This window comes from Mustela nigripes, chromosome 14, assembly GCF_022355385.1.
Source record: "Mustela nigripes isolate SB6536 chromosome 14, MUSNIG.SB6536, whole genome shotgun sequence".
In the NCBI taxonomy this organism is placed as follows: Eukaryota; Metazoa; Chordata; class Mammalia; order Carnivora; family Mustelidae; genus Mustela; species Mustela nigripes.
This window is the reverse complement of record NC_081570.1, coordinates 64,360,767-64,379,129: the sequence shown is the minus strand read 5'-3', so window position 1 is coordinate 64,379,129 and position 18,363 is coordinate 64,360,767. Positions and strand designations below refer to the sequence as shown.

General features: G+C 39.4%; 1 protein-coding gene across 2 annotated transcripts in view; it reads right to left on the bottom strand.

Annotated features, from left to right (window-relative positions):
* Positions 1-18,363, bottom strand: part of AK5 (adenylate kinase 5) — a 240,395-nt gene that overhangs the window by 164,134 nt on the left and 57,898 nt on the right. For both annotated transcript variants that reach the window (XM_059375168.1, XM_059375169.1), the window contains exon 6: positions 16,671-16,862. In XM_059375168.1, the coding sequence (XP_059231151.1) occupies positions 16,671-16,862 (192 nt within the window). The remainder of the gene's footprint in view (positions 1-16,670; positions 16,863-18,363) is intronic.

The window sequence follows — 18,363 nt, the reverse complement described above, 5'->3', positions numbered from 1 at the left end:
TGACACCATTAAGGCACTGAACTAGCCTTGGATCGGCCATCTCTACTTATTATAACACATTATCAAATAAACCTGTTTGCTTAAGCCATAGCTATACAGCCACTCCATTTCTTGTAGTCACACATATCTCTAACAGATATAAACTTTAAAAAATGTGTGTGAGTGAGTGTGTGTGTGTGTGTGTATGTGTGTGTGTGTGTACAGGAGGTAAAGGGCGTTTTAGTGGGGGGAGCGGCAAAGGCAGAGGGAGAGAATCTTAAGCAGACTCCTCACTGAGCACAGAGCCCCATGCAGAGCTTGATCTCATCAACCTGAGCTCATAATCTGAGTCAAAATCAAGAGTGAGATGCTTAACTGGCTCGGCCACCCAGGTACCCCTGAACTTTTTTTAAAAGACTTATTTATTTGAGAGATAGAGAGTGTATAAGTGGGAGGGGTAGAGGGAGAGGAAGAGAGAATGTCAAGCAGACTGAGCAAAGAGCCCAACACAGGGCTGGATCTCACAACCCCGAGGCCCTGACCCAAGCCAGAAACCAAGAGTCAGATGCTTAATCAACTGTGCCACCCAGGCATGCCCACCCCTAAACTTTTTATTTTTCATAATAACCTGTTACCATGCAGTGTTTTAATGGTACTATGTCTTCATATCTATAAGATCTGTAGGGCTGTGTGCCATGAAAATAAATGGCTCCAAATATATCCATAATTTTGCACTTAATTACGTTAACTCACTCACTTGGTGAGTTATGTTGAAACTATCTGTGGAAAGACTAATTGGTGATTCAACGGACCCTGGTGCCTCTCTGCTTGGATTTTAACGTTGCTTCATAGTACTTTAGCTCATCCTAGTCCTTGATATGTAACTTTTGGTTTCCTGTCCAATTTCCTTTCAAATCTGCCACGAACGTTATCCAAATGGGAAATCTAAATAGTTACATCGGTACGATTTATGCTACGTTTCATATGCCAGTGACTGATGTCGGTTAATTTCTTCAAGCACGTTTTCAGTTATTCCCATGTTTGTAGTTAGCTCCAGATGGTTGTCAATCCTGCCCCAAGAAGTAAAACCTTGTGCCTTATGCAGTCACCATCCCTGCGTCTACCCTTGTCAGATCCCTTCCGGACACTTCCTCCACTCTGTGTTTTGCACACAACCACCAGGTTACATTTCTTGGTAGGTCCTTCCCTCGCTCAGAGTCTTTGAAGCCAGCCCTGCCCACGGAATACCCTTTCCTCCTTAGCCTGCACTGCCTTCTTCAGTTTGGTCCAGCACAATTGTCCCCGTTCTAATTCTCACAACTCCATTATATACCATACATGCCTTGGCGTCTGCTGACGTCCGCTTAAAATGCCCTTCCATCCCATTTCTGGGTTCCAACTCTCACCCATCCCTCAAGGGCCCATATGTCCAGTAAAGCTTTTCCTAATCTTTCCAGGAGGAAGTCACTCCCCTGTCCCTGACTCCTTCTGGCTTATTACACCTCTCTGAGCAGCATTTACCACTTCCTGTGCTGTTCTCAGGCAATTTATGCTTACCTCACTGCCTGCACACTAACTCCAAGAAGGCAGGTTTATCTCCACATCATCTTTGGATTCCCTACCGTTGCGCATGTGGGTCCTTGTACTTGGGAAAGTGCTTGCGTCTGACACGCAATAGGCCCTCGATAAAAATGTTTGAATGAATGACTATAAAAGAACGGTCATAATGGATAAGATGAATGTTAAGACTCTAAGTGGATAAGGATGGGGTTTTGCCTGTAGCTAAACTGCAGCCTTGGCTTTACCTTTGATTTGTAAAACTCAGCAAGCAAAGAAGATAATGTGTAATGGTGATAAACAAAAATACAAGGCTTGGGCTTCCATGGTAAAATTTCCTTTTTGTATATGTGCTCAGATGGATCACTTTCATGAATTACCTTAATTATTTTATATCTGTTACCTAGTAAAATTACTTTTTGTTTTGTTTTGTTTTACAGCGTCTCCATGGAACACACCAACAGAGTTAATTTTCTTACATATCCTTTTTGGAGAAACAGAAATGAAGAGATTACAGCTGAAGAGAGGTTTTTATCAAATGATAAATGCCTGGAGAAAACAGTAGTGGGCTTCCCTCTTTACCATCTAGAATGATAGAATGAAAGGACAATACAGCAACAACAGATGCTTCCTCTGGGGTGGCTGTCCGAGGTCGGGGCTAAAGCCGCACCACTCTTGTGGGATCCTGGGCCAGCTACACCTTCGTGTGCTTCAGTGTGCTCACTTAAGAACGGGCATGACAACAATAAAAGCACACCTCGGGGATACTGCAGATTTGCTCCCAGACCACCACAATAATAACCGACTTGCAATCAAGTCAGCCCAATGGATTTTTTGGTTTCCTAGTGAGTATTAATGTTATGTTTACACTAACAGCTGTCCATTAAGGGGGCAATAGCATTATGTCTAAATAACAATATGCATACCTTCATTACAAATACTTCATTGCTGGGGCGCCTGGGTGGCTCAGTGGGTTAAAGCCTCTGCCTTCAGCTCAGGTGATGATCCCAGGGTCCTGGGATGGAGCCCCACATCGGGCTCTCTGCTCAGCAGGGAGCCTGCTTCCTCCTCTCTCTCTCTCTGCCTGCCTCTCTGCCTACTTGTGATCTCTGTCTGTCAAATAAATAAATACAATCTTTAAAAAAAAAAATACTTCATTGCTAAAAAATGTTAACCATCATCTGAGCTTTCAGTGAGTCATAAGATCACAGATCGCCATTACAAAGAATAGAGACAATATTTACAATATTGCAAGATTCACCAAAATGTGACGCAGAAACACAAAGTAAGCAAATGCTATTGGAAAACTGGCACTGATCAATTTGTTTGATGCAGGGTGGCCACAAACCTTAAGTTGTAGAAAGCACAGTATCTGTGAAGGGCAATGAAACAAGATGGGCCTCTGCCTGCCTCATGGACAGTTAGTGAAGACTGATGACCTAAAACACGTGAAACACTTTGAATACTATGAAGCACATAGTTAGCACTCAGAAATTATTAGCCATTGTTTCTAAGATGCCATCTGTTCATAATATATGTATATATATTTTTTGTATTCTCCTGACTGGCAAATTTCTCATGCCTGTCCTTCCTTTTCTTTTTTGTGCCTTTTCCCCCACCTCCTCCTTCTTCAACCTCTGTAGTCACTTATTTAACTACACTGCTATCTCTCTTTAAAGATACTGATGAAGTCCAATTAGTTTGGTCTTTAATTAAAAAAAATTAGTCTAAGAACTTTACCAAAAATAAGATTTTCTTACAATGTCCCAATAGGTCTCAGTATAACATATTGAAGTAAATTTAGACCTAATTCTAGAAGTGTGGAATATTCTCTGACACTATTGTCAAAAGTATTTTTCTGACTACAGCATCTCCTGGAAACATGACCCGCTGAAAATGTATATGTGTGTATTGTATATTTTCCTGTCAGGAAAGTAAGGCTGAAATGAGAGTTTGTAGGAAACTGTTAGTATGACATGACATTCAGCTATCAACTATCTCTGAGTTTCATTTTACTTTAAAAAGATCACAAATAAAAACAAGCTGTCATGAAAGCCAGTCCCATAGAAACAGCACAAGCCTTAACTAAAATAATCTTAGATAGACTTATCTACCATAGTTCCCGGAATTGGAATTTTCTTCATGTGAATCTTTTGGATGTGTTCACTTGAGTATTATCTCGATTTACTGAGATAATACTACTTCATGGTTATCATGTCAGGCCCTACATAAGATGATTTATAAGTCATGCGTTGGGGCTCTTTGGACTCTATTTCATGGATGTCTGAAATGATACAGTCAACACAAAAATATTTACATTTGTTTGGGGAAGGAAGCATGTTCATTCTTTAAGTTCATCCTCATTTTTCCTCTAAACACTCGCCTGAAGCATCACAATGAGAATATTGCCTTTATTGGTGTAAGCGCTCTTATCATCGGGTGCTGAGAATGGACTTGTCCTATAGTCGGCATCAATTTCCCACTTTGAAAGGAGAGGCTTGCACTGAGTCATTTGGTTTATTCTGTTTGTAGAGTGTGAACAGCACTGATACTAAGCAAGCTTTAGATGTGGAGAAGTTTTGAGTTGATGTTTGCTTGTTAGGGAGACGGAATGACAGAAGCTGCTTTGGATTCGGTACCTGCCTATTCCTCATGTTGTTATGAGGCTGATTCCGAAGCAACCCAATTTGCTCCTAGAACAGTGGACGACGCTTTGTTACCTGTGGGTTGCTCTTTGTGAGCAAATAGCTTTATCTCTCAGTGCTTTTACTTTTCTTTCTATACAAAAGATCAGAGAAGGAAACTGGTATCATAGCATGTATTTTACTTTTGAGAGCCCACAGTAATGAAAGTAATCAGAGGGCATCTGGGTGGCTTAGTTGGCTGGGTGTCTGACTCCTGATTTCGGCTCAGGTCATGATCTCAAGGTGGTGGGACTGAGTCCCGTGTCAGGGAAGAGTGGGCTTGGGATTCTCGCTCTCCCTCTGCCCCTCCCCCGGCTTGAGCAGGCTTCTCCTCCTCTCTCTCAAATGAATAAATAAATATTTTTTTAAAAATGAAAATAATTGGATTCATTTTTAAATTTAGCTCTGGTTATTTTAAAACCAGGATTACAAAGATCTATGTTAATAAGTAAATTAAACATGTACTACTAGAGGAGTCTCACATAGTGGAGGAGAAGTAGATGCTAATTTCATCTGGTTCCAGGAATTCAGCAAGATAGCTATCAAATCCTTCTCAACACCTGCAAACTCAATTCATAGTTCTAATAAAAGAATAGCTGCAACTCTGCAAATAGAAAAGTGACCACTTTCTGCAAGAATGATGAGACGGAAAAACTCACTTCAAAAAAGAGAACAAGAGGTGCCTGGGTGGCTCAGCGAGTTAAAGCCTCTGCCTTCAGCTCAGGTCATGATCCTAGGGTCCTGGGATTGAGCCCCGCATTGGGTTCTCTGTTCAGCTGGGAGCCTGCTTCCCTTCCTTTCTCTCTGCCTGCTTGTGATCTCTGGCTGTCAAATAAACAAATAATATCTTTAAAAAAGAGAACAAGAGGCAGTACTGACTGCCAGGGACCTAATCAATATGGACATAAGTAAGATGTCAGAGCTAGAGTTCAGAATAATGATTATTAAGTACTAGTTAGGTTTGAAAAAAGCATAGAAGACACAAGAGAATCCCTTTCTGGAGAAATAAAAGAACTAAAATCTAATCAAGTCAAAATAAAAAAGGCTACCAATGAGATGCGATAAAAAAATGGAGGCTCTACAATGTCCACAACAGCCAAACTATGGAAAGAACCTAAATGTCCATCAACAGATGAATGGATAAAGAAGATGTGGTATATATATATAATAGAATACTATGTGGCCATCAAAAGAAAGGAAATCTTACCATTTGCAATGATGTGGATGGAACTAGAGGGTATTATGCTAAGTGAAATAAGTCAATCAGAGAAAGTCAGTTATCATATGATCTCCCTGATATGAGGAATTCGAGAGGCAGAGTGGAGGGGTAGGGAAGGGAAAAATGAAACAAGGTGGGATCAGGAGGGAGACAAACCGTAAGAGACTCTTAATCTCACAAAACAAACTGAGGGTTGCTGGGGGTAGGGGGGTTGCAGAGAGGGTGGTTGGGTTATGGACATTGGGGAGGGTATGTGATATGGTGAGTGCTATTAAGTGTGTAAGCCTGTTGATTCACAAACCTGTACCCCTGGGGCAAATAATACATTATATGTTAATAAAAATAATTAATTTTTAAAAATAGAGGCTCTAACTGCCAGGATAAATGAGGCAGAAGAGAGAATTAGTGATACAGAAAACCAAACAATGAAGAATAAACCAGCTGAGAGAAAGAGAGATAATAGCTACTGAATCACAAGGGAGAATTTTAGAGACAAGTGACACCATAAACAACAAAATATTAGAATAATTGGGATCCCAGAAGAAGAGGAGGGAGAGATGGGGCAGAAGTATATTGGAGCAAATTATAGTGGAGAACTTCCCTAATTTGGGAAGGAATTGGGCATCAAAATCCAGGAGGCACAGAAAACTCTCCCTCAAAATCAATAAAAATAGGTCAACACCTCAACATATAATAGTGAAACTTGCAAATCTCAGAAACAAAGAGAACATCCTGAAAGCAGCTCAGGACAAGAGATCTGTAACCTACAAGGGTAGAAACATTAGATTGGCAGCAGACCTATCCACAGAGACCTGGCAGGCCAGAAAAAACTGGCATGATATATTCAGGGTACAAAATGAGAAAAATATGCAGCCAAGAATACTTTATTATCCAACTAGATGTCATTCAAAATAGAAAGAGTGATAAAAAGCTTCCAGTACAAGCAGAAACTTAAAAGAGTGTGTGATCACCAAGCCAGTCATACAAGAAATATTAAAAGGGATCCTCTAACAAAAAGAGAGCCCAAAAGTAACATAAACCAGAAAGGAACAGAGAAAATAGAAAATAACAGTCACTTTACAGATAACACAATGACACTAAATTCATATCTTTCAGTAGTTACTCTGAATCTGAATGTAAATTGTCTAAATGACCCAATCAAAAGACGCAGACTATCAGACTGGATAAAAAAGCAAGACACTTTGATAAGCTGTTGGCAAAGGACACAGTTTAGACTGCAAGACACCCCCAGATTTAAAGTGGGGGGTGGAAAACCATTTACTATGCTAATGGACAACAAAAGAAAGCAGGAGTGGCAATCCTTGTATTAGACAAATTAGATTTTAAACCAAAGACTGTAATAAGAGATGAGGAAAGACACTCTATCATATTTAAAGAATCTATCCAAAAAGAAGGTCTAACAATTGGAAATATTTATGGTCCTAACAAGGGAGCAATCAACTATATATGCCAATTAATAACAAAATTTAAAAAAACTGCATCAATAATAAGATAATAATATCAGGGGACTTTAATACCCTCCTCACTGCAATGAACAGATCATCTAAGCAGGAGATCAACAAGGAAATAAAGGCTTTAAATGACATACTGGACCAGATGGACATTACAGATATATTCAGAACATTCCATCCCAAAACAATAGAATATACATTCTTCTCAAGTGCGCATAGAATATTCTCCAGAATAGATCATATACTGGGTCACAAATCAGGTCTCAGCTGGTGCCAAAAGCCTGGGATCATTCCCTGCCTATCTTCAGATCACAGTTCTTTGAAACTAGAGCGCAAACAAAAGAGGAAATTTGGAAAGAACTCAAATACATGGAGGGTCCTAAAGCATCCTACTAAAGATTGAATGGGTCAACCAGGAAATTAGAGAAGAATTTTTAAAAATTCATGGAAACAGGTGAAAATTAAAACACAATTGTTTCAAATCTTTGGGATGCAGCAAAAGCGATCCTAAGAGGAAGTACTTAGCAATACAAGCCTTTCTGAAGAAATAAAAAAGGTCTCAAATACACAACCTAACCTTACACCTAAAGAAACTGGAGAAAGAACAGCAAATAATGCCTAAAACCAGCAGAGGAAGAAAAATAATAAGGATGAGAACAGAAATCATTGAAATAGAAACCAAAAGAACAGTAGATCAATGAAACTAGGAGCTGGTTCCTTGAAAGAATTAATAAGACCAATGAACCCCTGGCCAGACTTATCAAAAAGAAGAGAAGGGACCCAAATAAATAAAATCATGAGACTTATCAAAAAGAAAAAAAGAAAGGACCCAAATTAATAAAATAGTGAATGAAAGAGGAGAGATCACAACCAACACAAAAGAAATACTATTATAAAATATTATAAGAACATATATGAGAAACTGTATGCCAACAAATCAGGCAGTCTGGAAGAAATGGATGCATTCCTAGAGATGCATCAACTACCAGTACTGAGACAGGAAGAAAGAGAAAACCTGAACAAACCCATAACCAGCAAGGATACTCAAGCAGTCATCAAAAATCTCCCAACAAACAAGAGCCCAGGGCCAGATGCCTTCCAAAGGAAATTCTACCAAACATTTAAATAAGAATTAATACCTATTCTTCTGAAGCTATTTCAAGAAATAGAAATGGAAGGAAAACTTCCAAACTCTTGCTATGAGGCCAGCATTACCTTGATTTCCACACCAGACAAAGACCCCACCAAAAGGGAGAATTATGGACCAATATCCCAGATGAACATGGATGGAAAGATTCTCACCAAAATACTAGCAAATAGGATCCAACAATACATTAAAAAGATTATTCACCATGACCAAGTAGGATTTATTCCTGGGCTGCAAGTTTGGTGCAACATCTGCAAATCAATGTGATACACTACATAAATAAAAGAAAGGACAAGAACCATATGATATTCTTGTTAGATGCAGAAAAAGCATTTGACAAGGTACAGCATCCTTTCTTGATTAAAACTCTTCACACTGTAGGGATAGAAGGCACATACCTCAATAACATAAAAGCCATCTTTGAAAAGCCCACAGCTAATATCATTCTCAATGGGGAAAAACTGAGAGCTTTTTCCCTAAGGTCAGGAAACAGCAGGGATGTCTACTATCACCACTGCTGTTCAACATAGTACTGGAAGTCCTAGCCTTAGCAATCAGACAACAAAAATAAATAAAAGCATTTGTATCAGCAAAGAAGTCAAACTCTCACTCCTTGCAGATAACATGATACTCTGTGGAAAACACAAAAGACTCCAATTCAAAACTGCTAGAACTCATACAGGAATTCAGCAACATGGAAGGATATAAAATCAATGCACAGAAATCAGTTGCATTCTTATATCCTAATAATGAGACAGAAGAAAGAGAAATTAAGGAGTCAATCCCATTTACAAGTGCACCCCCAAACCATAAGACACCTAGGAATAAACCTAACCAAAGAGGGAAGGAGCTGCACTCAGAAAACTATATAGAACTCATGAAAGAAATTGAGAAAGAGGGGCGCCTGGGTGGCTCAGTGGGTTAAGCTGCTGCCTTTGGCTCAGGTCATGATCTCAGGGTCCTGGGGTGGAACCTCACATTGCGCTCTCTGCTCAGCAGGGAGCCTGCTTCCTCCTCTCTCTCTGCCTGCCTCTCTGCCTGTTTGTCATCTCTCTCTGTCAAATAAATAAATAAAATCTTTAAAAAAAAAAAAGAAATTGAGAAAGACACAAAGAAATGGAAAAATGTTCCATGCTCATGGATTGGAAGAACAAATACTGTTAAAATGTCTCTGCTACCTACAGCAATCTACACATTCAATGCAATCCCTTTCAAACCATCAATGGTCAACTTTTTTCACAGAGCTGAAACAAATAATCCTAAAATTTTCATGGAATCAGAAAATATCCCAAATAGCCAAAGGAATGTTGGAAAAAAAATCAAAACTGGTAGCATCATAATTTTGGACTTCAAGCTCTATTACAAAGCTGTCATCATCAAGACAGTATGGTACCGGCACAAAAACAGACACATAGTTCAATGGAATGGAACAGAGAACCCAGAAACGGACCCTCAACTCTATGGTCAACTAATCTTTGACAAAGCAGGAAAGAATGTCCAATAGAAAAAGGTTCACCATTCAACAAATTGTGTTGGGAAAATTGGATAGCCACATGCAGAACAATGAAACTGGACCATTTCCTTACACCATACACAAAATTAGACTCAAAATGGATGAAAGACCTCAATGTGACACAGGAATCCATCAAAATCCTAGACAAGAACACAGGCAGCAACCTTTTTGAACTTGGCTCCAGCAACTTCTTGCTAGACACATCTCCAAAGGCCAAAAATGAACTATTGGGACTTCATCAAGGTTAAAAATTTTTACACAGCAATGGAAACAGTTGACAAAACCAAAGACAACCAATAGAATGGGAGAAGATATTCACAAATGACATATCAGATAAAGGGCTAGCATCCAAAATCTATAAAGAACTTACCAAACTCAACACCTAAAGAACAAGTAATCCAATCAAGAAATGGGCAGAAGACATGAACAGACATTTCTGCAAAGATAGCTGAGAGAAAGAGAGATAAATAGCTACAGGATCACGAAGGGAGAATCTGACACATGAAAAAGTGTTCAACATCACTTAGCATCAGGGAAATACAAATCAAAACCACAATGAGATACCACCTCACACCAGTCAGAATAGCTAAAATTAACAACTCAGGAAATGACAGATGTTGGCGAGGATGTGGAGAAAGGGGAGCCCCCCTACACTGTTGGTGGGAATGCAAGCTGGTGCAGCCACTCTGGAAAACAGCATGGGGGTTACTCAAAAAGATAAAAATAGAGCTACCCTATGATCCAGCAATTGTACTACTGGGTTTTTACCACAAAGATACAAATGTAGTGGTCCGAAGGGGCACCTGAATCCCAAAGTTTATAGCAGCCAAGTCTACAATAGCCAAACTATGGAAAGAGCCCTGATGTCCATTGACAGATGGAAGGATAAAGAATATGTGGTATATATATGTACACACAGACAGACAGACAGACAGACAGGAATATTATGCAGCCATCAAAAATGAAATCTTGCCATTTGCAACGACGTAGATGGAACTAGAGGGTATTATACTAAGTGAAATAAGTCAATCAGAGAAATACAATTACCATATGGTCTCACTGATATGTGGTATTTAAGAAAAAAAGAGAAGATCATAGGGGAAGAGAGTAAAAATAAGATGAAACGAGAGAGGGAGACAAACCATAAGAAACTCTTAATCTCAGGAAGCAAAGTGAGGGTTGCTGGAGGGGACAAGAGGGGAGGGATGGGGTAACAAGGTGATGGACCTTAAGGAGGGCACATGATGTACTGAGCACTGGGTATTATGTAAGACTGATGAATCACAGACCTGTACCTCTGAAACCACTAATACATTATATGTTAATTTTTAAAAAATCCAAATATCCATTCCAAAAAAATCCACAAAGATGCCACTGTCCTCAAAGAAGAAGCAATAGTTTTTCTAGGGCAGCTCTGTCTTGCTGCCTCTACACACAGTAGGATTCTATAAAAGCTTATTGCCTAGTCAGTGTGACTCCTTATAAGCTGTCTTGCCTTCGAATCAAAATGGATATTTCCCATGTTTCCTCTGGGATCTTCCTACTGAGGTTCTAACAGTATCAGGTTTCTTGCCAGAGGGCACTGTCTACTTAGCTTTTTTTTTTTTTAATCGAATTTAAAACAATTCAGAGGGCTGTATACTCAGCACACATATATACGCCGTCACCCAATAGACTTTCTTTTTTTTTTTTTTTTAAGATTTTTTATTTCTTCATGTAACAGAGAGAGAGATCACAAGTAGGCAGAGAGGCAGGCAGAGAGAGAGGGGGAAGCAGACCCCCTGCTATGCAGAAAGTCCGATGTGGGGCTCGACCCCCGGACCCCGAGATCATGACCTGAGCTGAAGGCAGAGGATTAACCCACTGAGCCACCCAGGCACCCGCCCAATAGCCTTTCTTATTAAACTTTGAAAACTGCTCTTTGACTGTATTCTGCCTTAGTTACTAAACCCACCCAAAAGGAATTAATGGGCCTTTTCATTACATGACAATGAATATTTAAACAGGATACAATAAGTGATAATATTAAAGGAAACAGAGCTTTACTCTGTTACCTATTTACCAATTCATCAACCTCAAGTATTGAGAAGCAATGACAGAACCTTCCTCTGAGTAATTTTAGGAGAATGGATTTGTTCAGGGAAACTGTTAGGAAGCATCTTCACTGGCTTTCTTGTGTTTAGGTGAGTGGCTGAATTTGCCCAGGGTTTGTGCTGTTTAGATTTATTTTCCACCCACCCCCAACCCTGACCTTCCCACCCCCACCCCCCACCTCCTGGCAGCAATGCTAGTAGAGATGGTGATGATTAACCAATGGCTATGCACTGGCTGCTTAGAGATAAGTGTCCTTGGATTTAAATGGTGGTGTCGACTCCTAGGAAACTAAGTTAATTGACAAATAATTATTCGGTTCTATGTAAATTAACTTTTACTGTTCCTGTTTATTTTGCCTTCAGCTACAAGTGTCTGGTGGGATGGGAACTACATAGTTTCAGTGGTGAATCTGAAATATGTAATATGGGTATTCTCAAATTTGAAGGAAATGATATGGGGCATAGGGGGGTGACCTGGGGGGCTCAGGGACAGTATCTGGTGAATTAACAATACTGTGGTTATGACAAGGATGTGTTCTCTCTGCCAGTGGTTTCCCCAGCACCAAAGTCAGTCAGCAATGAAGTATTTCCTAATCCAAAATGAGAAAAGGCAAATGTTGGGAGCTTTCCTTAAAGCCAAATAGATTTATCTAGAGACTTTATTTGTAAGCATGTCATCCCTAATTTTGTGTGCGTGTCTGTGTGTGCGCACATGTGCGCGTGCATGTATGTGCACACGCTAAAAATATGTCTTTCAAACAGTGGTAATGATTATTTTCTATATTAAGCAGCATTTATTCAATGCACACAAGTGTGTAACAATTTCCCTGGTGAATGCCATGGTTTTCTGGCTGGATCAAGAGCACAGTGCATTTTGGAAAATAAAAATATAAACATTATAGCTTACCTTATTATTTTTCAATCATTTTAGAAGGCCCTTCAATGAACAAAACTGTGTATATTTTTTTAATAGTTCATCAAACTTACTTAAGCTTGACTTGTCTTTTTTTTTTTTTTAAGATTTTATTTATTTATTTGATAGAGAGAGACAGTGAGAGAGGGAATACAAGTGGGGGGGGGGGGGGAGAGGGAGAAGCAGGCTTCCCGCAGAGCAGAGAGCCTGATGCGGGGCTCCATCCCAGGACCCTGGACATGACCTGAGCCAAAGGCAGATGCTTAATGCCGAGTCGCCCAGGTACCCAAGTTGGTACCCAAGTTACCATTAGTGGTAATTAATGCTATGCCTTCAGTAAGTTTCATCCAACTCAGTGAGGATGATTAAAACAGTTTCTTTAACTTTGAAAATAAAGATAAAAAATTATCATTACACATATATATAATTATTGAGACTTTCGAAAACCCCATAGAAGGGAAATTATATTTCAAGAACTCTATAGTTTCATCAAGCCCCAGTGCTTAAAAATGTCATGAAACAGAGCTTACCCAGTAAGACTAAATAAGCAGCTTTCTTGCTCCCGGTAATACTCAAACAAACTTCTAAACAAAACTCTTCACAAACTTGGAGAACTCATAGCACCTAACTTAATTAAGAGCACAGAGCTGTAAAAGATATGATGAGAAATTACATCTGACCCTACAGTAAGTTAAAAAACCATATAAAGTTGTCTGAGAAGATTCTGTGATGTCCCTACTATCCTAGCCTTGTGATTTCATAGCATTAGTTCTTGCACAGATGGCTGTATATGGGTAAGTATAATAAAAGAATAAAAATGAAAAGGTCCAAGTGATGGGAACCATGTCAATAAGATACAGTATTCAGATAACAGCATATTTTCCTGACTATTTTGATTAGGTTTTCTCTTCAGTCGCACTGGGTTTGTTCTTGAGTGAAATCTGCCAATAGGTAGAGTCAATGATGAAGAAAAAAAGAAGAAAAAAAATGACTTGATGTTTCGTACAATCTAATCGCACTATTCAGACACGGCCATTATATGGCTTGATTAGACAGACAATATAGAAGTTAAACAAACACTGGGACAATTTAAAAACTGGAAACAGATACTTTCAAAGAAAAAATGAAAAAATGAATTCAGCATGAAGCTTTTAAAATCTGATTCTGCATTTTGGGTTTCCTCAATAATCTATCTATGGGAGAAAAGGCAACAGAGGGCCCTCAAAGAGCACAGAATTGTTAGTGGTAATTGTAGGTTCCAAAAGATAGGAGGAGGGTGAAGGGAAGAGAGAGGAAGAAACACAAGAATTTACGAAACAATATCAATCACTTACAACGTTTCAGGCACTGTTCTAAACACCTGATATCAATTTACTCTTTATAATTACACTGAGGCAGGATGAATGTTTATACCCATTTCACAAATCAGGCAGAAGAGATGGTAAGTAGCCTGCAGGGGCTCACGCAGTGGGTAGGTGGCACAGCTGGAATCAGCCAGGCAGTGGGGCTGCACAGTGTACCCTCAACATGGCCTCTGCATTGCCAGTCTCTTCCGTGGTACACACATTCTTTCATTTCACCCATACAACATTATGTGGTAGGTAACATCATCTCCAATGTATAGTCGGAGACCACGTTCTAGAACATCATGAATTTATTAAATGGCACTGGAGCACGAGATTTCAAGTGAGAGTTTCAGACTCCAGAGCACTCGGGAAGAGAAGCACCGAGATTAAAGAGGAATGTGGTCTCTGTGGTCTTAAAGGAACCTCAAACCAGCATGAATGATTAATCTTACTTGTGGGTGGGAAGAGCCTGTTCCCCTCAATTCCTAACACAGTGCATGACATATGTGAGGATGCCTTGTACATTCTCCTTTGCAACAGTTATCACACTGAATAACTCATTGTTTACTATCTCTTTCCCCACAGACTGTAAGCTTTGTTCATTTACTGGGAGCACATTATGTACAAGGCAGGTACTGTTCTAGGAATTTGTAATCTGTAACAGAATAAAATAAAGGTCCTTACCTCTTGCTTATTTAGCTTTGCATCCCTAGCACCTGGCACCCAGTGATTTTCAATAAATATTTACTAAATGAATAAATGAATCAATGAAGATGGGCAGGTAGAAGCAACAGAAAAAAACTACAGAGAAAAGGAAATATTTGGGTTTGATCTATTAACGCCCAGTTTTTAAATTAAAATCTTAATATGTTTGTGATGAATAAGGATGATTTTTTTTATTATTTAACTCATCTTTAAGGCAGAAATATTACCAAATATATTTTAATTCCAAAACCGAACTATGATCCGTGTTCTGAAGGAGGAGGTGTGACTCAGGATGCAGTACTTGCTCCTTTGATGGACGGAAATTTTCTAATCCTATTCCCCGGAGCCTAGCCTGTGTTTGCTGTGTTTGCATTCACCACTTTCCAAGGCAAGTCTCCCAATAATTAGAGGTGTTTAACCTAAAGCTTATTTGGTTTCAGCAGTGAGGTTACAGGCTGTCATCCACATTGTTATTGACTCCCTCAATTACTGGCAATGGCATTTCACCTCCATGCAAAATATTAGTAAATTAACAATCCCCACTCTGCATTCATTTGGGAAATCTGCTCTGCTTGTGATGACGAACGTGACAGGCAGGGAGTAATCAGAGATGCTCTGGTAATACCTTTAAGCCTTGCAAACATCAATTAAAACTCTGGCTCTGCACTTTGCAATTGGGGGTTTGGTCTGCAGGGTAAATTTCTTTTCTCATAACACAATGCAGAAGTCAGCACTGGTAATTTGCTAGAGAAACAGGGAACAAACCCAACAAAAATAATCAGAGAAACATTCACCCTGATTTTCTTGAATTTTTCCTATTTTCAATGTCTCTTTTAAACCATAAAATGAACTCTGGCACTGTGAACAATTTTCAGATCAGATTTACAATTCTCTGACATGACAACTTTGACTCAAAGAGCACATTCGAATAAATATTTCTTTAGAGTGCTAAAAAGGCTGCAAAGAGATTATTATTCAAGTGTCCTGACTGTCTCAGATCTAAGGGCATCTTAGTCTAATGAAGAGATTTTTTACCCAGTAATTGCTAGGTCAAAGGGGCCCTGTAGAGTTATTTAAAATTTGTTTAAAAAAAAAATCTTATGTGCATTTTATTAAGAAAGGCATGCATTATTTTCATCAGATTGTTTACTGGGCATTGTAACCTCACCAGACAAGAATCTTTGGTCTGGTGAGAAAAACCCAAGGGCTGGGGGAGGGATGTGCTGAGCTCTGCTGTCATCCAGTTATCATTGGAGCTGCTCTGATGTTAGCTGTTCTCCCATAAAAAGTTTTCTTCAGATGACCAATACCTTTGTCTCCTCTGTTTTAATACTTGAATTTCTGATGTGATGGGATTATAATTTAGCTGCCTCTTCACCTCTAACTTCCTGTATTCTCAGAACTGTATTAAGTAATGATTCAGTCCCATCTTTTATTGGTACATTGAGTATCATTAACTACAAAACTAATTATGAAAACATTAATATCAGCATTGGGTTAGTAGAGCAGAATGATTAATGCCTTCATTTGCAGACAGTATTACTGCTTTAAGCAAGTCAGACACTTAGGAAATTTTTTTGTGCTATTAGGATCTCATTTCCTTATATGGTACCCTGTGGTAAAACCTAACTTACAAATGCAAATCTGATAGAACACTATGTCAACTATGTGTTTTTAAGTCTATCAACTTTACTTGGTTTCCACAGACAGAAGAGTTGAGAAATTGGGCAAGTACTACTTAAAATGATCCAAATAATTGTTTAAAAATGCTTTTTATCTTTGGGGGCTATAGAATTCTAGCCAAGATTAAAATTTATCATTTTTTATAAAATTAAACTAAAGTGAAAGTATTTTCATCATAATGACTTAATCAAGGCAAAGCAGGTAAAAATTAACGATTTTTTTTCCCGTTGGATCTAAAAACCAAGAAAAGCCACTTTTTTTTTTTTTTTAAGTAAAGATGGTTTCTAAACAAGAACAGGTGAATTCGAAATCTGAAAGATTGTTCTTACACCAGACATGTAAAAGTGTAGCTAACTTACTGTCATGATGAGCCCCTTTTCCTGGAAGTATTTGACCAACGGAGCAGCGTTCTGCTTGAAGTTCATTAGTCTCCTTTGGGTAGCTTTCAGATTGTCATCAGGCCGCCCCTGTTGCTCTGCGCGCTTCAGTAATCTTTCTTTGAGCCTCTGATTAGCACAAGCCAAGAACACCACCAAGTCGGGAGTACAGATCTGTGAAGAGCATCAAACAAGTAGACAAGCATTTAACACACCAACCAATGCAAGTGTGGGCAGTGGCATTCTTCTCGTTTAATTCTGTTGAGGGTGCCACATCTTTGGCCCTCTATGTCTTTGCCAATATATTTTTAGGGCTACTGGTCTAAACAAGAATAAGAGGAGCCACTGCTCTTATAAAGGCATACTTTGAAGTTCTTGAAGGAAATGGAAAGTGCTACTCCAGTGAATCCATAAAGGATTAGAAAGTGAAAGTGAAGCAGGCTTATTGCTTGTATGGAGAAAGTTATGGACAGAAGATCAAACCAGCTACAACACTCTCTTAAGCCAAAGCCATAAACCCAATCAAGAGCAAGGCCTTAACAAACTTTCTTCAATTCTATGAAGGCTAAGAGATGAGGAAGCAGCGGAAGGAAAGTCTGAAGCTAGCAGAGGTGGGTTCAAGGGGTTTAAGGAAAGAAGCCTTCTTTGTAACTTAGATGTGCAAGGTTAAGACCCAAGTGCCGAGGGAGAAGCTGCAGCAAGTTATCCAGCAAATTACTTAGCTAAGACAATTAATGCAGGGAGCTTACACGAAATTACAGATTTTCAGTACAGATGAAATAGTCTTATCCTGGAAGAGAATGCCATCTAGGTCTTTCTCAGGTACAGAGAAGACAATGCCTGGCTTCAAAGCGTCAAAGGACAGGCTGACTCCGTTGTTTGGAGCTAATGCACCTGGTGACTTTAAGAAGCCCGCCTCATTGACCATACTGAAAATTCCAGGGCCCTGAAGAATTATGCTAAATCTGCTCTGCTTATGCTCTAAAAATGGAACAACAAAGCCTGGTTGGTGGCACATCATTTCAAAACATTGTTTACTGAGTAGTTTAAGCCTACTGTTGAGACCTATTGCTCAGAAAAAAGATGCCTTTCAAAGTATTATTGCTCACTAACAATGCACCTGATTACCTAAGAGCTCTGATGGAAATGTACAGTGATAGTAACGTTGCTTTCATCGCCTATTAGCACAACATTGATCCTGCAGCCCATGGGCCACATAGGAATTTCAACTTCCACGTCTTATTAGTTAAGAAATAAATTTTGCAAGGCGATAGCTGCCATAGGTGGTGATTCTTATGATGGATCTGGGCAAAGTCAATTGGTGCTGTGAAGACTGTAGAAATGACAGAGGATTTAGACTGTTAGAGGGGTGCCTCGGGTTGTGATCTCAGGGTCCTGGAATCAGGCCCCACATCGGGCTCTTTGCTCGGTGGGGAGTCTGCTTCCCTCTCTCCCTCTGCCTGCCTCTCTGCCTGCTTGTGTTCTCTCTGTGTCAAAAAATTTAAAAAAATTCTCTAGACTGTTACATCAACTTAGTTGGTAAAGCAGTGGCAGGGTTTGAGAAGATCGGCTCCAATTCGGAAAGATGTTCTATTGTGGGTAATGTGCTATCAAACAACAACTCCACCAGGAGTGGATTCCATCGCAAGGAACCACCTGTTTTGCTCATCCATAG